This window comes from Micromys minutus (genome assembly GCF_963924665.1).
Source record: "Micromys minutus genome assembly, chromosome: 15".
In the NCBI taxonomy this organism is placed as follows: Eukaryota; Metazoa; Chordata; class Mammalia; order Rodentia; family Muridae; genus Micromys; species Micromys minutus.
Window position 1 is genome coordinate 13,458,455 of NC_137984.1, and position 18,356 is coordinate 13,476,810.

Consider the following 18,356-nt stretch of genomic DNA (forward strand, 5'->3'; position numbering starts at 1 on the left):
TAATGGAAAAGAAGAAAAGAAAGGAGGAGGAGAAGGAGGAGGAGAGAAAGAAGAGAGACTAATTGATAGAAAAATCATTATATTGAATAATCACAATATTTCTCCAGAGACAGATCTCCAGTTCCAGTCCTCTAGGAAAATGCTTCCAGAATAGCAGTTGATTTTAGAATACAAACAAGTTTTGTCTAGACTACTGTCCTCTTAATAAATACTGAAGCCAACACCACTGAGACACAGACTTTATTAAGATTTTCACATGTAATAGAGCATAGTTTCCATTGCATCCAAGTAGCAATCAGGAATGGCAGCATGTCATTTTGTCACACGTGACACTGTGGCTTTTCAATTTTAGTTTGCAGAAACCGTATCCTCAGTTAAATCTAGTCATGCTTTTGAAAAATGCTTCAGGTCACTCCAAGCTTGGCAATGAACATTTGGCATGAACAATGGTAAAGCCACCACAATAGATAAGTGACAGATACAATCTCATAAGCTATAAACATACACAGCGGAGGAAACGGCAGTGGATCAGTAGTCACCAGTTAATAGAGGAACATAACAGAAACGTCTGGAGGCGTTGATTCCCAGCCCAGACAGTTCTCAAAGTGGGAACAATGTCTACAGTACAGTTCACAGTCACAGACACACTGACAAGTATAACATGAGCAGCTCACTTGTACTAGTGCCTTACAGCCTTTGGGGTTATTATCAACAACACCTCGATATAAAAAAATATTCAAAAAAAATATTCAAGTTGTATTTCTCACACAACTTTCTGTGCTTCCTAAAGGGTGTTAACTTACAGAAGTAATGAAATGCACACACAACTGTCTACTCTAGTCTGGTGTCTTCAGAAACCCAAGCTATGGTCCTCATATAACTGTTTATCCAAAAAAAAAAAAAAAATGTAGCTGGCAGTTTCTCCTTTCCAAGTAATGGAATAATTCCAAGACTTTTAATAACCAGAATTTAGAAAAGAACAGTTAGTTAGAAATTGATTAAATGTACAGAGATCCAGAAAGAATGACTCATATAGACAGCAAAGAAAGATCAAAGTAGAATCCAGATGTAATGAGATTTTAAGGAGAAACACAGTGGCTGCCTGCAGGGGCTGCCGGAGGCTCTTCACCGCTGGAGTGGCGGTGAAGGCAGTTTCACTTTGTCTCATAAACTATTTGGTCAAAGAAATAAGTAAAGCTAAATAAAAGCACATCTGGTAGAAATCTGCAGCCATCAGTGTTGTCAGAACATGCTTGGCTCTCGCTTGCAGCACCTGGCAGTGGGTGGCAGGACACCGGTTGGCAGCTCAGGGGCTCTCTGTCGTCTGCTCTGGAGGTGGCTCCGTGGCTGTGGTACTGGTAGCGTTCGCTGTGGAATTCAGGACTTCTCCAAAATCGCCACCGGTAGGCTTGGCTCCTCCTACTTTAGACTGTTTAAAAGGTGTGAAACAGAAAAAGGCATCGTGAAACAACGTTAACTGCCTCTGCAGAGCGGAACTTTAAATTTACTCTCAAGAACACACAGGCCTCTCCTGGCTCAGCTCATTACATATGGATGTATGCACGAAGGTGCTCAGGGCAGCCTAACAGTTCCACACGGGATCTCTACCTTGCCGAAATGTCTGCCCCCTACCCCACCCCTGCCACCGAATTGCTCTTCGCCAGAAAAATTTAAAGAAGGTTGCATTCTATTATTCTGAAGTATCCACTGACCTCTGTAGATAACTGATAAACTATCTGAAAAGTCTATCAATGTCATTCATCCACGTTTACTCGGAAATGGGACTGAGTGTGACAAATGGAGGAAATTCACGGATTTTTCCAGGTGCACTGTACGCTCTTCAGCCCTTGCCAACATAAAAGTCGAGCCGAGGGGGGCCCTGAGTGACTTCGTGTGTACTGGGGGTGGCATGCAGCAGTCAGTATCTGTGTGAATGCTGCATATGCCTGACAGATACACGTCATGAAGAAACAACATGACAGCTGGCACTCAGGAACCAGCCTGCGACCAAGAACGTATGCCCAGTGGATTCAAACTACTGTTCTGCTACCCCAGTCTTTACTGCCCGGCAGAATCTAATTTTGCATAACTTGTATCCATTATTAAATCCATTATTAAATCTAAATTTGGATAACTTGTATCCATTATTAAATTCACTGAACTGTGTTCTTTAAGAAACTGTAACAACTCCTTGTAATTCGGCATATGTACAGTGGACCTCCCCTTCCCATTCATCATTCACCAGACCCTTCCAGCAAAACAACAATCTTTACACTGTTTCACTTCACTGTTTGCTCCATTAAATTCTAAGACATGCTTAAAATGTTATGTGCCATAATTTTACACTTAAAGATGTGTAAAAAGCAATGTTGTACAGCAACAGCACCAACATGGCTGACTGGCCCGGCACCTGGAGCTGTGCAAAGCCATCTTCCTTTGCTTCCACAGCATATTGCCTTCACCCTGGTCTAACTTCTAAATATCTCTGCGTTTATTGCCACCATGGTACCTGAAGGCATCCCCTATCCCCTTCTGCCTGGATCCCAACTCCGGCCTCTTATCTACTCTTGGCGATCCACACCCTCCTTCACTGTGCAAGGCTGCCAGTGACGCTTGTGTAATGTACAGACAAGGTGCTGACCGCCTTCCCATTTCCATAGTACCATTCCTCAAAAAAACCCTTAAAGCCTTACACGTCTCTGATTTATTACTAACAGGCCTTTCCTGACTTTCCCTTCTTGTCAAGGTAGGTGAACCTTCCTCCGGGTCTGCATGGTCATAGCCAGATGCTCAAACACTACAAATATCTCAGTGCACAGACATGCTGATCCTCAGCTTAAGTAAATTTAAGCGTAATTTGGCAAAAATTTCCCAAGCATAAAATTTCAAGTTTGTTTGTTTGTTTGTTTTTTAAAGCAACAGCAGTTCAATGTACTTTGCAAAGTTACTTTTTATGTTTTCATCTGGGCTGGATAGTTTTATGTCAACTTGACACAAACTAGTCAGCTGAGAGGAGGGAATCTTGATTGACAAAATGCCTCTAAGATCAGACAGTAGTCAAGATCGTGGGGCATCTTCTTAATTAATGATTGATGAGAAGGGCCCAGCCCAGCGTGGATGTGTCAGCCCTGGATTGCTGATCCTAGGTTCTATGAGAAAGTAGTATGAGCAAGCTATGGCCTCTGCCATATTTGAGTTCCCGTCCTGGCTTCTTCAATGAGGGTCTACGATCTGAAAGTGTAAGTCAAACCCTCGCTTTGGGCCATGGTTTTCATCATAATAATAGTAAGTCTAACTAAGACATCATGTAAATGATGCTAAGTCATATTTGACCAATGTCCATATATACAGAATGTGACTAAAGCAAGTGGCTGGGGAGCCTTCATCGTCTCTGGAATCAAATGATCAGAGTTCCTGATCTCTGACTATCTCAAACTAGCACTCAGGACAGATGTGAGACGAGGCAGGGGAGTTGACAGTCTTGAGATCTGAGACACAGCAGTCTTGACTCTTCAATGCGATGTACAACTCGGCATTGAGATTCTGAATGAATCCAGTCTCATGAACTGATCTGGAAAGTATCGTAGTGAGTATAACGTATGTTTGTATTCATCCAGTGCACACTGAGCAACATGCCAAAATTATGTGAGGCCCCTAAACAGTACTGTGGAACAAAAGGAAAGGTTCCTTCAATCACGAGTTCACATACATAGAGCCGGAAGAGTGTGTATGCGGCGTGATCTCAGAAAACAGCCACGTGTTTACACATAGACAAAGAGGTCCGTGCTAAAACTCCAGGCCACTGGATTTTTGTCTCTCAGTAAGCGTGCCATGCCTTTGTAATGTAAGAGACTTTTAAGTGACTCTTCTAATGCTCTGAGAGACTGAACTAAACATGAAGTTTCTTATAGTATAACATAGGTTATTTATAGCATGGCGGAGGGAGTCAGGAGGGTAGTAGAGATAGAGAAAGGCAGGGAGAGAAGTGGAGAAGTAGAGGCTGGCCACGAGCACGTAGCGAGAGGAGGGAAAGGATGAGAGGACAAGGCAGGAACAGGAAGGCAAGAGCAAGAGCTAAATATGAGTTTTAAAGTGTATTTTCTTGAATAAGGTCTGACTCTGGAGCCAAAGCTGGTCTTGAACTCATCACCTTGTCCGACAGGCTCATTTATGTAAAATAGTAATAATAATAATAATAATAATAATAATAATAATAATAATAATAATAATAATAATAGTGGTTAACCCGCTCCAACTATACCCACTACAATGATAAGGACTGGATAAAGAAATAATCATACAGGTACACACAAATACTACGGAATAGAACTTCCAGAGTTCTATCACCTGGATATCATTTGGGATTCTAAGAGCTGCTAAGTTTATGTTTGCTTGGTTTGTTTTGCTGTTTTGGCTGGTTTTTGTTCTGGGTGTTTTTGTGACAGGATATCACTCTGTGGCCCAGGCTAGCACCACACCCTGAGCAACCCTCATGCCTCAGCCCCCCAAGGGCTAGGATTGTGTGCATGAGCCTCTATCCCCAATTCTCAGAGCTGACGATTTTGTAATCATCCTGGAAATAAAGCAATTTATAAAGCTAATCATTATGAAAGGATGTGTGCCTCCAATGGGGAGACCGAAGGGGTTGAACAATACACAAATATCCTTAAAAATAATAAGATAAGACAGTGACTACCAAAAGACATTCATGGAGTCAACATAATAACAGAATTAATAAGAAAGCTGGGGCAAATTTTGTGCAATTATAAGAATATTTGAAATAAAGCAAATGTCTGAAGAATTGTTGTTTTAAGGTATCCATTCTGTGTGCAGCATGTTACAACACATGCCCAAAAGCAAAAAACCAACCAAACAAACAGAAAATGCTACAAAAATCATGAAACACAGAGTAGGAGTCTCAAAGTTCTCTATAGCTTCACGTCAGTAACACACAGCAAGAGACCTAGGACACCAGTGTCCCCAGATCGCTCACCCCCTTACTTGCCTTTAAGTTTTCCACTTTTTCTTCGAATGACTTGAAAGTTGTAGAGTTTCTATGAAGATAGAAAAATAAGTAAATAAGCAAGTGAAATTACAAGCACTGTGAAAAACTTAGGTCTCTGAACAGCACTGACTGACATTCCTTGTGGCTGTTACTCACAATGAGCCACAGGGCAGGGACTTATGCGGAGGTGTGTGCACAGGTGTCAGCAGGTACACTTACCACGGAAAACCAGCTTCTGACCAGTGTGTCTGCTTTAAGTTCATCTGGCTACTCTGAGACATAGGGACGCTCTCAGATAGACATACACATACAGAAAGAAAGAAGCCGGGCAAGTTCTGTCATTTCCTTCCCTAACAAAACACCAGAACGCAAGGAAATGCCACGGTGAGAGCCTCTGGACTTGGGTCCCGTTATGCTTTAGAACACTCTGGTTTAGCAACTCAACTTGCAAGGCATGAGCGCACACCACGCCATCGGGACAAGCAAACCGTGTGAGGTTCCTTTACCAGGACTCCAACTCCACAGACCGTTGTCAGAGAAGAAAAGGACCAAAAGAGATCAGAGAGCTCAGAAACTTATGTTTCCCCCACACTTTGGGCTTTTGTCTCTCCTCCATGGGATCTTAAATACCCACCCTGTTAGAGGTAAAAGGGCAGAGTGGAACAAGACCAATGGTTGTTGACATGTGCCCATCCCCACCCAACCCCGACCCCAGGCCAGTTGCAGCTCTCAAGGACTCCCTAGGCTTCACTCCTGTTCTAGATTCAGAAACCCTAGGGGTGGGTGCAGCATACAGCACTGTATCTACCCTTCTGGGTGATTCCAACTTAGACTCCAGTCCCAGACAAGGATTTATAGTGAGGCTCTGCCAAAGGCCCACTGATGAAAGCTGGCTCTAAAGGCCACCCTGGGGTGATGAGGGCGGGGTTGGTGGGGGTAGAAGCAGGGAGGTGAGGGGGTTGTAACCGAAGCTAACACAGCGAGAGAAATAACCCTGAACCACAAGAGAAGCTTCGTTCTACACTGGCATGTGTTTTCTAACTCAACTTCTCTCAGATAAAGATGTTATAAAATGAAATAGTAATTCTTTAAGAGAAAAACGAACAGAATTTCATGTTTTGGATCTAGTGAATCTACCCCAACACCGAAGAACAATAACCACAAATGTCTACAGTATTGAACGTACGGCATGTTGGAGGTGGAATTCTAGTTCTCCACCCAGTGGCTTGGGTTAAACATCCAAAAAAAAAAAAAAAAAAAAAAAAAAAAGCAGGGAGCATCTCAAAGACATACTTTACCTCATAGCAGGCATGCTAATCGAATGCTGAATGGATCGGATACTGAGAGGCAGCGTTAAAGAGAGACAGAAACAGGTTAGTATACTGTGGCTCGACGTGAGAAGCTCACCACACTTTCTGACAGGCTTGGCACTGTGAACAAGGATCTGCTTTTTGAGGTGGGAGGGAGATGTAAAACTACTCCCAAGGAATCATTGTGAGGGTGACTAAGACAGGCCTGGTCTCCTCTCACACTGAGAAAGCTGCAAAACTCTGCTCCTCCAGCTCGACCCGTCAGCAAGGCTCAGAAGAGACGGGAAATCAGTAACAGCAGAAAACCGAAATTGGAACGTGGGTCTTTAGGAGTTCTAAATGTCCATCACCTCCCCTCAAGAGTGTCGTGTGTGCACACACGTCCGTGTATATACACACATCACACACGCACATGCACTCACATGCACACTCACACGAGCAAGCCCTGGAAGGGCCACAGTGGCCACCTTTCTCTAGGTATTTGTTTCTAGGCTAGAACAGGCTGGTTTCAAAATCTTTCACCCATTAGATGATTCTTGGGTTATTACAAATCCCAGGGCACACCTTAGCAATAGCATCAGCTGCTCTTCAGTAGGAGACAGTTAGCTTTGATCCCAAGCCTTCCTAGAAGACATCCAAGTTCCAAAGAGTTCTCCATATCCTAGGGCTTAACTTCTTCCCCACAACAGCACATACGTCTCCCTGACTGACACAGCTCTGAGCCCGCTCTCCAGTAGACGGTCCTCCATACCAGCTCACCAGCTGAAAAAAGATCTTCATTTTCGGGTCACTAGCATAGGCTTTTGGTAAGTAATCTTTCCTTTGGGTAAAGCAAACAGCTCAAGTATTAATCCTCAATGACATTTAGGAGTCTGTGTGCTTATCACTGAGTTCCAGTGACTTGTTACAGATGGCAATGTGTTATGTCATCAGATCCCCCAGGATATTACTATGTAATTTATGATCCTGATGTACAGCAGGATAGGAAACCGCTGTAGTAAAAGGTGGGACATCATGCTGGGATCTCTTATGTCAAACAGCAAGTTCTCCACCCTACAGAAGAGGCGTGAGCTATGGCCGCACAGGAGGAGGAAGCTAACAGCTCTCCTAGTTCATCTTTTGAAGCACACTGTTCCAATAATTAGAGGCTGTAGATTAATGAAAAACAATCCTTCTAAATTCTTAACCTCAGAACTTGAATCATCACATGGATTACCTTGAGCACTTCTGGAAAAAAATAAAGAGCCCAGAAGAGCCACACCCTCAGAAAGACACATGTAACCCTGACACATGAAGAAGAGACAAATTCAGGGAAGGAGAGGGCAGATTTTCAGACTTCCCTGGTGTCTAGACACTATCTCAGTTCCCAAGGCTTCCCAAGTTGTTTGTGTGTGTGGGGCTGGGCTCACCTCTCCCCAACCTTTCTTTGATCTACGAAACAGTTTGGTGTTTGTGCAAAGCATTCTCCTTTGGCACCGAGAGAAGGCACATTAGTTTCTGTTCCTCAACAAAAACTCTCCCCTAGAATACTCACTTCAGGAGAAGCCTCTGGCCACAGAGGTAAGTAGTGGCCAAAAAATAATAAACTTACTGCTCATGGGATCAGCACATTTGGTGATAGTAACAAAATGAGAAGAAGGAAGGGTTTTAAGTCACAGACAAACCTAGCGACTGTTCCTACCCTTGTGTAAAAAGGTTTGATTTGCCAGGAGCTGGGTTCTCTGGGCGGCACAGGAGCTAGCACATGCTAAGGATGCCTGAGACAACACAAAAGAAAAGGCGGGGACCTGTTTATGATAAGCCTTATTTTGTACATTAAAAAAGCCTAACTGGGCTGATTTTGAGTACATTTGTGTAGCTATATTTCACAATTTTAAGAAGCCATTTAAAACAGGAAGGAATGGATTACTGGAGATAGTTTGGAAGACAAGTTCTCTGGAACCATCTTAGTGGGAAGAACACGGTGTGCACATCAACTCCATTATCCAACTCCATCTCCACTCACAACCAGCTGAAATTTCACGTGGGAGTAGTAAGGCTGCACTGAATACGGGGACGGGGCGGGGCTGTCATTTCCGGCTCCTCTACACAGCATTATACCAAACTCGAAACTCTCCCAGCTTGATCTGCAGCCCTCAAAGCAGGACTCTTCACCAGGCATCTCCACACATTAGGACACACAGTAGGGCGAGTGGCTGGTTCTCTCTGCAGGCTTCACCACCACAAACTCACTCTTAGCTTCCAATAACTCTTTCTCTTTAAAAACCTGGAACTGCCTTTCTTTCCCCCGAGATTCTGACACTGCTATTTAAGCTTCCCATCTCTGGTAATACAGAGCAAGGAGGAGAAAGGACCGTACAGAGAGAGAGAGCAATGGCTGGCATGTCTGAGGCAGGGCAGCAGGCCTGCGAAAGCAGTCCCACATTGCTCCCACAATCTCTTCTGATTTAACCAACACAAGAGCAAAAATGCCAGTAATGCCCAGGGGTCAGGAGTCAGTCTGACCTATTGCTCTGGGGAGGGTGTCGGCTCTGGGTCCAAATCTAACCATCAGCTACTCACACTGGCTTTGCAACCTTGATTGATGCCTTTTAGCCTCCCAGAGCTCTTTGCTCTCCCAGCTAGAGTATCAGAGCACACAGACTTTGGAAGCCCTCGGTGTGGTCGTACCCAGCAGGTGACATGCAGTTACCATTATTACATTGGTAGCTTTGGTTCAAACAGGGACTGACATGGTGTTCATGCCCCTCACCCCCCCCCCGTGTGTGTGTGTGTGTGTGTGTGTGTGTGTGTGTGTGTGTGTGTATGTGTGTGTGTGTGTGTGTGTTCACAATATCAACATTCTTAGTTCTGGTCCTGCAGCCCAGAATCAGAGTCTGGCACGTGGTCAGCGTCTCACAAGTCCAGCAGGATGAAGGGTTACCTTGGTTAACTGAAGCCGGGGCGTGTACATGGGAAAGGTAGGGAAAGATTACACTGACTCCTAACCAAAAGATGCCCTTCCACCGAGGTTGAACATTTCCTTTCCCAGGAAGGATGAAGTTTTCAGCAAAAAAGCACTGTCTGAAATGAAATAACCTTAATAAACCCCCAAACAATTTTCAAAAAACAAGATTGAGATGTGCACATCAACACTCATTTGAAAGGAAAAGTCCTTGTGAAGTAAACACAAAATGAGTTGCGGATTCGAATTTCTCCTTAAATATATAGGAACTGAACAATGGGCCATCCCAGGATGCTGTGAGACCATGGCGTGTGTCTCGATGTATCATGGTTAAAATGAGAAGGTTCTTGTAGAGGATTTCTCCACATTATAAGAGCATAGCTCACACGTGTGGAAAACAGACAGTGGAAATGTGCTACTTTTAGGGGTGCACTATGATTACCCCGGGGATCTCGTGGGTCAGCATTCATTACCTGTCCCATCGGGAAACCAGCCGGGCTGGGCTCTTACTCCCAAACCCTCCAAAGCACCTCTTCTCACACCCTCTTCCCACCTCCACCCCATCTCTCCTCTCTCTGCTGTCTCTCCTCCCCTAATCTACCCAAATTATGATGATTATCTAAATCTCGTTAACTTTATCATGTTTAAAAAAAAAAAAAAAAAAAAAAAAAAACCCACTGATGTTGAATCTTTGAATTAGCAAAAGCAGTTCCATCTCTTTCTACATCCAAAACCACTAGTGCGGGATGCCACATGAGAGGGACTGGGGAGAAACGGTTAGTGGGGTTAACCATCTGCCTCAGAGGAGCTGGTAAAAGGGATCTCTAGGATCCCTTTTAGCTCCTAGGGTCCCTTCTAGCTCCCCACCCCAAACCCCAGAAGGGGTCAGGCTGGGGCTCGGTAAACAGCTCTATCTCTTTAGGTAGCTCCTGGAAGATTTGGGCAGAATTTGTCTCAATGACCTTCATGATCTGAAAGATGGGATTCCCCCCAACCCCCACCCCGGTACAACGGAAAACATGCAACCAGACCCGGTGACCTGAGCCCGTTTCTGACCGGTTAAGAATTACGAAATTTAAAGCATCATCATCTTTCTTCTGCTTTCCAGGTTTTCGGCAGAAGACTTGGTTTCCACGTGTTGGCGCACATTGCTTATTAATCAGTAAAGCCAAGGCCGGCTTTGGCAACACTCCCTGAGAGTTCACGGAGCATTGTGGGAGAGGGGACAGAGACAATGTAAGGACTGGAGAACAGCTGTGAAACGCCATCTTGTGAGCCTGACACAGGGATGGAGATCGCTAACTAGAGCTTCACCTTCCTGACAGTCGCTACAGCAGGGGAGGGTCTCGTGGGGCCCATGCCGCTGGACCATTGACAGCGAAGAAGCAGGAGACTCAAGGGTACTGAGAAACATCCTGATGTGAGCTGCCACCTGAGGCTGGCCAAGCCCTGGCCTGTTCTGCTTCTGAGGACCATGTCTGGATCCGTGGCCACATGGCGGCAGGGGTCTGTGCCAATCTCCATAGAGCATGGAACCACCAAAGGGCATTCGGACATTCCTAGTCTAGGCTGCCACCTGAGACCATGTTGATGTCCAAGGGCTGAGCAGAGCTGGTCCCACCCCTCACTGGCTATCACACTGGAAAGAGCTGACTGTGTGCCCACCTTACCTGGTCAGCACAGTAGAGCTGGCCCTGGTGGTGAGCGCTACCTTGGGATGGGGTGGGTGAGAGAGAATGTCACTCCACGCCACTGCACCTCGATGCACAGGCCAGAGAGTTTGCCCTGAGGTCATGAGACTAGGTGTGGCCCCCACCCCTCCTCTGGGCAAAGCCTGAGAGCTGGCCCCAGTGGCACAGGCTGAGGAGAACCAGTGGGCTGATCAACTTGGCTACGAGGGACCAGATCTCCAGCTCTGAGTTGGACCACCCCCGTATCTGCCCCACCTATGAACCTCGGAAGCCTCTGAAGGGGCCAGTCCTGCAGATGCAGAGCTGCAGTATCTCATGACATAAAGCAACAACAGAGTAACTGAGAGAAGTCCAGGTAAAGATCTAGCATTGACAGTGTAGCAGAAGCCTTGAACGGACCAGTGCCTCACTGCAGTGAACACTGGTAAATAAAGCTGTGAGGACCAAGGGGTATACTGCGGGACACACTGCAGCTTCCACAGCGAGACTTTGCTTTGTGTTTTGGTGGGGGGGGGGCAGATACAAAGAGATGGGGGTGCATGATGGGAAATTTCACCAAGAGTCAATAAAAAGTTCAAAAACAAATTGAAAAATAAACCGGAAAGGGGACCTAGGGGGCAAACGCAAAACACTAACAGCTGCTCAGTGGGTGACAGTGACAGCAAGGGTCCCCTACAATAGTGATGCATGCCACTCAGAAGAGAAATGGAGACCCAGATGCCCGTCCTCTTATTCTTGAAGCATCTCCCACTCGCCTTCTCCGATGCCTGCATATATAACCAGAGGCTGCCCAGGAGAGGGGCGGGCTCAGCATCAGAGGACTCCTACAGGCATGGCTTGTACTTTTAATACCCCTTTCCCATCGACAAGCCATGCCTTGCATGCTCCGAGAAAAGTTAGTGGAGAAATAGTAAAGCAGTAAGGTATGCTAATACACCACATGTCGGAAAGGACGTGGCGAACAAGATCTCACACAGAGGGAACACTGTAACCTTAATAAGACGAAAGGGTTAATACCACGAGACAGCGCATGTGCAGTCTATTATAATCACACGGTTGGACCCATGTGCAGGAGAGTTCCAATATCCTTACAAAAGTGTCAGAACCAATCAGACATGAAAAGGGAGAAATTCTGTATGCCGTGGCAAAATAATAATAATAATAATAATAAAACTTCCAAAGTCATTTTTCCATATCCCTGTGCCATGGTGTCAAGTTCTTCTTTTGAGTGGGTCATTATACACAGCATACAAGAAACCCTCCGTGGGAATTAGATCACGCCCAGGGGGAAGCCACGGCGACTGCAGAAGATGCCACAGAGGACACACAGGAGCGTCCACAGAGGCAGCACATCTAACCTCACACACTCCTCTCTCACGACTGCCAGGCAGCAGCAGGGGTTCAAACTCTCCTTACCTAAACGAGTGTGAGAAAGCTTGCAATCTGTAAGAAGCCAGAGGAAGTGTTAAAACAGAAAGGAAGTTCTGATGGATCCATCACAATTAAAAAAAAAACCTGCTTTCATAAGCCGCACGGTTTACGTAGCCCCTAGAACACTGCAGATTCTGGCAACATTAAAAGAACCTGGCAGGTTCCCTCCCCCCCAGGAAATGTGTCCTTGTGATATTAAGCTCAGAACAATGTAGCTCTCAAATAAAATGCATGAAGATATGGATTTTAATAGACAGTATAATATACTGAGAGAACGAACTGGTTCAACTAACAAAATTCTGGTTGTAAAACCTAATTTCTTTTCTCCACAAATAGAGCGTACAGACTCATGCAATCTGGGCATTAAAAAAAAAAGACAAACAGAAAGTGTGTACACCAATACAAACAAGTACAGCCCATGTAAGCCATGTTGACTATGTTCAGCACGATTCTAACCGCAGGGGGTTGATGGAAGCACAAAAGCACCATGAAGTGGTTTTACTGAAACGACAGGAGAAAATCTGCAAACTAATCTCAAATACAGACGCACAATTAAAAAAAAAAGGAAACTCAAGATCAAGACCTGGAGCGAGAGCGTAAGCAAAGCTTATGGGTTAGAACAAACCAGTGCTCGCGTAGGTGGCACTGTGGAGCCACACTGTGACACACACACGAATGTCACACACACACAGTGAATCCCAAGCATGCACTTCAAAGCCCTTGTACTCATCCACCTCCAGGAAGGCACCTGGCTCTGCCCACAGACACACATTTGCAAACGCCACAGACGCCCTTGCACACAGGGTCAGGAAAGACTGAGATGTGACAGTTTGCAACCAGAATTTTTCAGCAGCCCTTAAAGGGGCTCAAGAGGCGCTCATTTTGAAGGTTAGAACACTAGGCCTTGAGGAATTCAGGCAAGCATTTCAGGCCTTGGTTTGAAGTAGTACTGTCCCTCTGTCTAACAGAGAAGGACCCAGCAGCACCCAGACCCAAAAGCGGGGAGGGACAGCAATCAGTGTACAGTTTAGTTTGCCACAGGAGTCAAAAAGGCACACGTACTTCACGTCTTCCAGCTTTTTGGTGATAACCGAGCCAACTGATGAAAACGCGGCTGAGGCCTTCTGTCCGGCTTGCGATAGAGTTTCGGATGTCTTCTTGTATCTATGGTCAATTATGAATGAACAGGGGGAAGAAATGTCAGCGAGGCTTTTCTGTAAATTCTTTCTGGTTACAGTGTTCATCACCTATGGAAGAACTCAAGAACAGAACAGTTTTAAGCACGTCTAACGTTCTCTGTAACCATCAGGGTGGGGACAGTCCCACCATCTTGTTTTTCTGGTACCCTGGAGAGAGGCAGAGAAAGGAATGGACCAAGCAGTTAGGGTGGAGCTGGCAAAACTCAAGTGTCCCCTCCCATGCCAAAAAGAAAAGATGCATGTATATTAAAAATTCTACAAGGCCAGGGCCTGGGCAAGCAATTCTGTCAATAAAGTGCTTGCCTTTCAAGCCCAAAGTTCTTAGTTTGAGCCTCTAAAACCCATGCAAGGAAAGCTGGGCGTAGTAGTTTTGGCCTATAATCCAAGTGTTGGGAGAGACAGACAAAAGGGCTCCCGGCTTCACTGGGCAGCCACTCTAGCCTTCTTAATGAGCTCCAGGCTAGAGAGAGATTCTGCCTTAAAAAAATAAAGAGCAAGCCAAACAAACAAAAGTGCAGATGGCTGGCCCCTGAGGAACTGCACCAAAGCCACCCTCTTCCAGTCACACTTTCACAGGCATGGAGACACCAAGTAAGATTCTATTCAGGAACAGGGCTGAACTTGTGACTAGAGACAGAAAATGCTGCAGGCATTCTGAGACCAGGGAAATCTTGTGTGATTGCCTCTCTATCAGAACACATCTTTCAGGGCAACCTGAGTCTCTGTTTCCAGGCCACAGCTACTTACCTCTGGCTCAGGAACACACTCTTTTCTCTCCCACTACAGAAGAGATGCATTTTAGGGTCAACAGGCTAAAACCAATCATGAAACAAAACTGAACGTGAGCCAGAGTTTGAATCCTCACCTTTCTTTCACCCTTCTCTACGAGAGCCAAACAAAGCACAATGTAAATCCAATTCCACAGATGCTTTTACAATGTTACTTCACAGAAAGAGGCCAGAGGCAAAAAAGATAGCTCACGTATACTGTACTATCCAAACAAATGTTATGAGCATAATTTAGTTTGCTGAAGCTACCTTGTAAAAACTTGACTGATTTTCAATGTATATATAAGATAACAATACACAAAACTTTCATCATATGACATTTATTAACACTAAAACAGAAATGATCACTACGCTTCATACCAACCGAACAGAAACATGGTCTCTATCAGAAGGGTCAACCATCTCTAAACACAGAAATCAGTTCTGGGGCATTGGTTTTGCCATTGTGTTTTGGTTTGAGGGAGATTTTTGCTGTGTTTATTTTTGTTTGCTTTTGCCTTGTTTATTTCTTTCTACATCTAGATCAAATCCTGGGAACTTGGTCGAAGATTAGTTACTTGTGTTCTCCTATGCCAACTAACAGGAGAAAAAATTACAGGAAAATTTCATTTTTTCCTTTACTAGGGACACAGCTCAGGGATGAGCGTTGCCTAGATGTGCAAGGCCACCGGTTCAAGTCTCAGTAGAGGACAAAGGAAGACAAAGAGGTGGCCAGGATCTTCTCAAAAACTGTCAAGTGGGGCACAGATGGCCTTAGTGCACTGCTGTCTCCAAGCTTTGCCAACTCACAAGCTCAATCAAACACCAAGGCAGACCTGCTGCTGCCAGAAGCTGCTCCTCCCCCACCAGCACAGTAGTGACGCTGGGTCATAATCTGTGCGACCACAAAAGCAAAAATCTAAGGGACTGGCCCCTGCTCTTAGCACATCTGAGACACTGCAGTGGAAGAACCTTGGGCTATTAGAGCAAAGGAAAAAGTGACCATCTCCACAGATGGCCAGAGCTAAGTTCAAATCCCGATCCTACCACTCTGAGTGACTGTAATTTGCAAATGTCACTTTTCTGAGTCTATTCCTTATTTGGGGTTATCTCATCACCCAATCTGCTGGGTTATACTGAGAATAGGCCCCTCCCTATACTGATAATGATAAAACAAATAGTTCTAAGATCACCAGTAGATGCCAACAGTCACAGCTCTTACTGAACCAAATCAACACCAAGCCTTCTCTTACATGACCACTAAGTAACTAGGGGCCAGGTGATATGGTGGTCTGAATAGAAATGGCCCCCCACAGGCTCACATGTTTAAATGCTTTGCTGTGGGAGTGACACTATTAGGAGGTGTGGTCTTGTTGGAGGAAGTAGGGTCAGGCTTTAAGGTCTCAGATGCTCAAACTAGACCTAGGATCATTTTCACTTCTGCTGCCTGTGGGTCAAGACGTGGAGCTCCCAGCTCCTTCTCCAGCACTATGCCTGCCTGCACACTGCCACATTTCCCACCATGATGGCAATGGACTGAACCTCTGAAACTGTAAGCCAGACTCGATTAAATGTTGTCCTTTATAAGAGTTGCTGTGGTCATGGTGTCTATCTCTTCGCGGAGATGGAAACCCTAACTGAGATGGTAGAGTATACAGCATGGATACACTGGGGAAGGGATGAAGCATGTCCCATACTGTATACAACAAGATGGCAGGAGATTCAGTCATATTACACAAAACAGCATGTAATTTAAAACGTACTCGTTTTATGTCTAATTCCATTTAATATTTTCTGACTGTGAGGAATTAAAACCTCAGGAAGAAAGTGAATGGGGAAAGGGGAAATAAGAAGGAAGAAGGAGAGAAAGAAGAGGAAGACAATGGTGAAGGAAGAGGAGGATGAGAATAAGAAGGAACAGAAGGAAGGAAAAGAAAAAAAGGAAGAAGGGTGAGGAGCAGGAGAGGAGGAAAAGAAGACAATAGCATTGGAAGGGAAAACTACTATCCACAATTTCTGAAACTTAAACACAGTCCCCTCAACCTTGTCATGAGATTCTATTCCTTAGAATGTTCTGGAAAACCAAAATTAGAAGAGTCAAGTACTCTGAAAGAACTGGAAAGAAAAGGCTGTGTGATCCAAAGAAGAACCATGGAAATATCCTCACTGCCCTCCTCTTCCTCTCCCTAAAGAAAAGCAGCAAAGGAGCCCGTGCCGCTGTCTGGAGACAATCCAGGGAACGTACGCGTTGGTCGCCGTCACATCTTGCCACCCTTTGGCGATGTTCTGCTTGAATTCCTGAAGCGAGGTGATGCCAAGTTTCCGCTTGATCTCCGCAAGATGCTTCTCTTTTGCGGCCAACACTTGGGACAGAGTCTGGATTTCTTCCTCCACCTACAGGGTTGAGGAGGAAATACGGCAAGAGCTGTTCTGTAAATTATTAAGGACATCAAAGTAAGCCATGCTCCGATGTTATCGCTGCTTCTAGGGGCGGTATGTTTGTCCATTTGAGACAAGAGTCACACTATGTGTTTGGCTGGAACTTTCTATGTAAACCAGGCTGGCGTCAAATTTACAGAAATGCGCCTGCTTCTGCCTCTTCGGTCCTAGTATTAAAGTTGTGTACCACCACGCATGGCTACACTTAACTTTCTTTATTAATTAGTTGCCTTTTTATAGACAGTTGTTTAGTAAGCAGAGTATATAATGCTTTCACCAGCAGGGCTACTCCGTTGTTACCGGTTGTCCTGCTCTGTTACTACAGAAGTTTCCCCCTTCTACATGGAAGAAAATACTCAAGTCACCCGAATACCACTGTGCTAACCTCTTTCCTACCAGACGCTTCCACTGGGCTGCCCACAAAAGCTGCTGTTCATCTACGACATCAAGTAATATCTGTCTCCCAATAAAACACGCACAACCAATCTTCTTGTATATTTCATAAGATTTCATAGTGGAACCGCCAAAATCACAGTCGCATGAATTAAGCAACGTCCATTAGAGAGCCGTGAGCTACGTGAGTCCCCAACCCTAGAGCAGGCATCCCAGGGCGAAGGGTTATCGATGTGCCCGACATGAAAGAGCAGCTGGACTGAGCAGTCTTCTAGGAGCCTTGGAAAGGATGAGACAGCAAAGGGAGGAGCTGAAATGATTTGGAGGCAGAAGCGTCTGGGTGTGAGTGAGATTGTGAGGAGGCTACACACCCAAAGGTGAAGAAAAGGCTCCACCAGAAAGGCTGGAAAGGGTGGTGTGGCAGCGTGCAACAGACACACACCATGTAGAGACAGGTGTTGCAAAGGGGGATTCTTTCACCTTGAGCCTTTCACCACAAGCTAATACCGGGTGCTCCGAAAACCGGCCCTCACCTTAGTGAGTTCCCGTCTCAGCTCCTCTTGCTCCTCCTCCGTCAGCGTCTCCGGGGCACTGAGCATGGCCACAGCATCCTCCCCTTCCTCGGCCACTGGCTCCGTCTTCAGCAGACCTTAGGGTTAAGGAGAGAAAGAAAAATCGTGTCGAGTGTGGAAGGTAAACTACCTCTGTGGCTGCTCTGTTGTCCCAAGCAGAACAAAGGCGCTGAGGTTAGAGCCGCCCGCTTTCTTTCTCCATGCATGCTCGAGAGAGATGGCCGTCTCGGGGAGGATAAAACAAAAACCTGGGGCAGCCAATGAAAGCCACCAACGCTGACAAATGAACTAAGAAACTGGCCTTCCTTCCACTTCCACTCGTACTTGAGTCTCAGGGTAATCATGACAGAATTATGAAGAACAGGGTCCCACCACGATCCACCTTTACACTACATACAATGCATGCCTATAATCCCGGCACTCAGGCGGAGACAGGAGTCACTAGTCAAGGCCATCTTCTGCTAAGATCAAGTTCAAACCTAGCCTGGCTGACAGGAGCTCATGCCTCAAGAACTCTAAAAAACATCCACCTTTAAAACATCGCACAAATCAATCAGCAGAAAGAAGATGAAGGATTTTAAACCCCGCAGACGGGCCCACGGAGA

The 18,356-nt window shown here is 45.5% G+C and overlaps 1 protein-coding gene across 4 annotated transcripts in view; it reads right to left on the bottom strand.

The window, feature by feature from the left end:
• Positions 1 to 238: 238 nt before the first annotated feature.
• Positions 239 to 18,356, bottom strand: part of LOC308430054 (tumor protein D52) — a gene marked incomplete at its 5' end in the record, with an annotated part of 76,428 nt that continues 58,310 nt past the window's right edge. For 2 of the 4 annotated variants that reach the window (XM_080929156.1, XM_080929155.1), the window contains 5 exons: positions 239 to 1,429; positions 5,006 to 5,054; positions 13,444 to 13,545; positions 16,593 to 16,741; positions 17,713 to 17,828. In XM_080929156.1, coding sequence (XP_080785282.1) covers positions 1,307 to 1,429; positions 5,006 to 5,054; positions 13,444 to 13,545; positions 16,593 to 16,741; positions 17,713 to 17,828 — 539 coding nt within the window. In that variant the 3' untranslated portion in view covers positions 239 to 1,306. Of the gene's footprint in view, positions 1,430 to 5,005; positions 5,055 to 6,303; positions 6,346 to 12,366; positions 12,394 to 13,443; positions 13,546 to 16,592; positions 16,742 to 17,712; positions 17,829 to 18,356 lie in introns of all 4 variants that reach the window. The other 2 variants (XM_080929153.1, XM_080929154.1) reach the window with 2 other exon arrangements.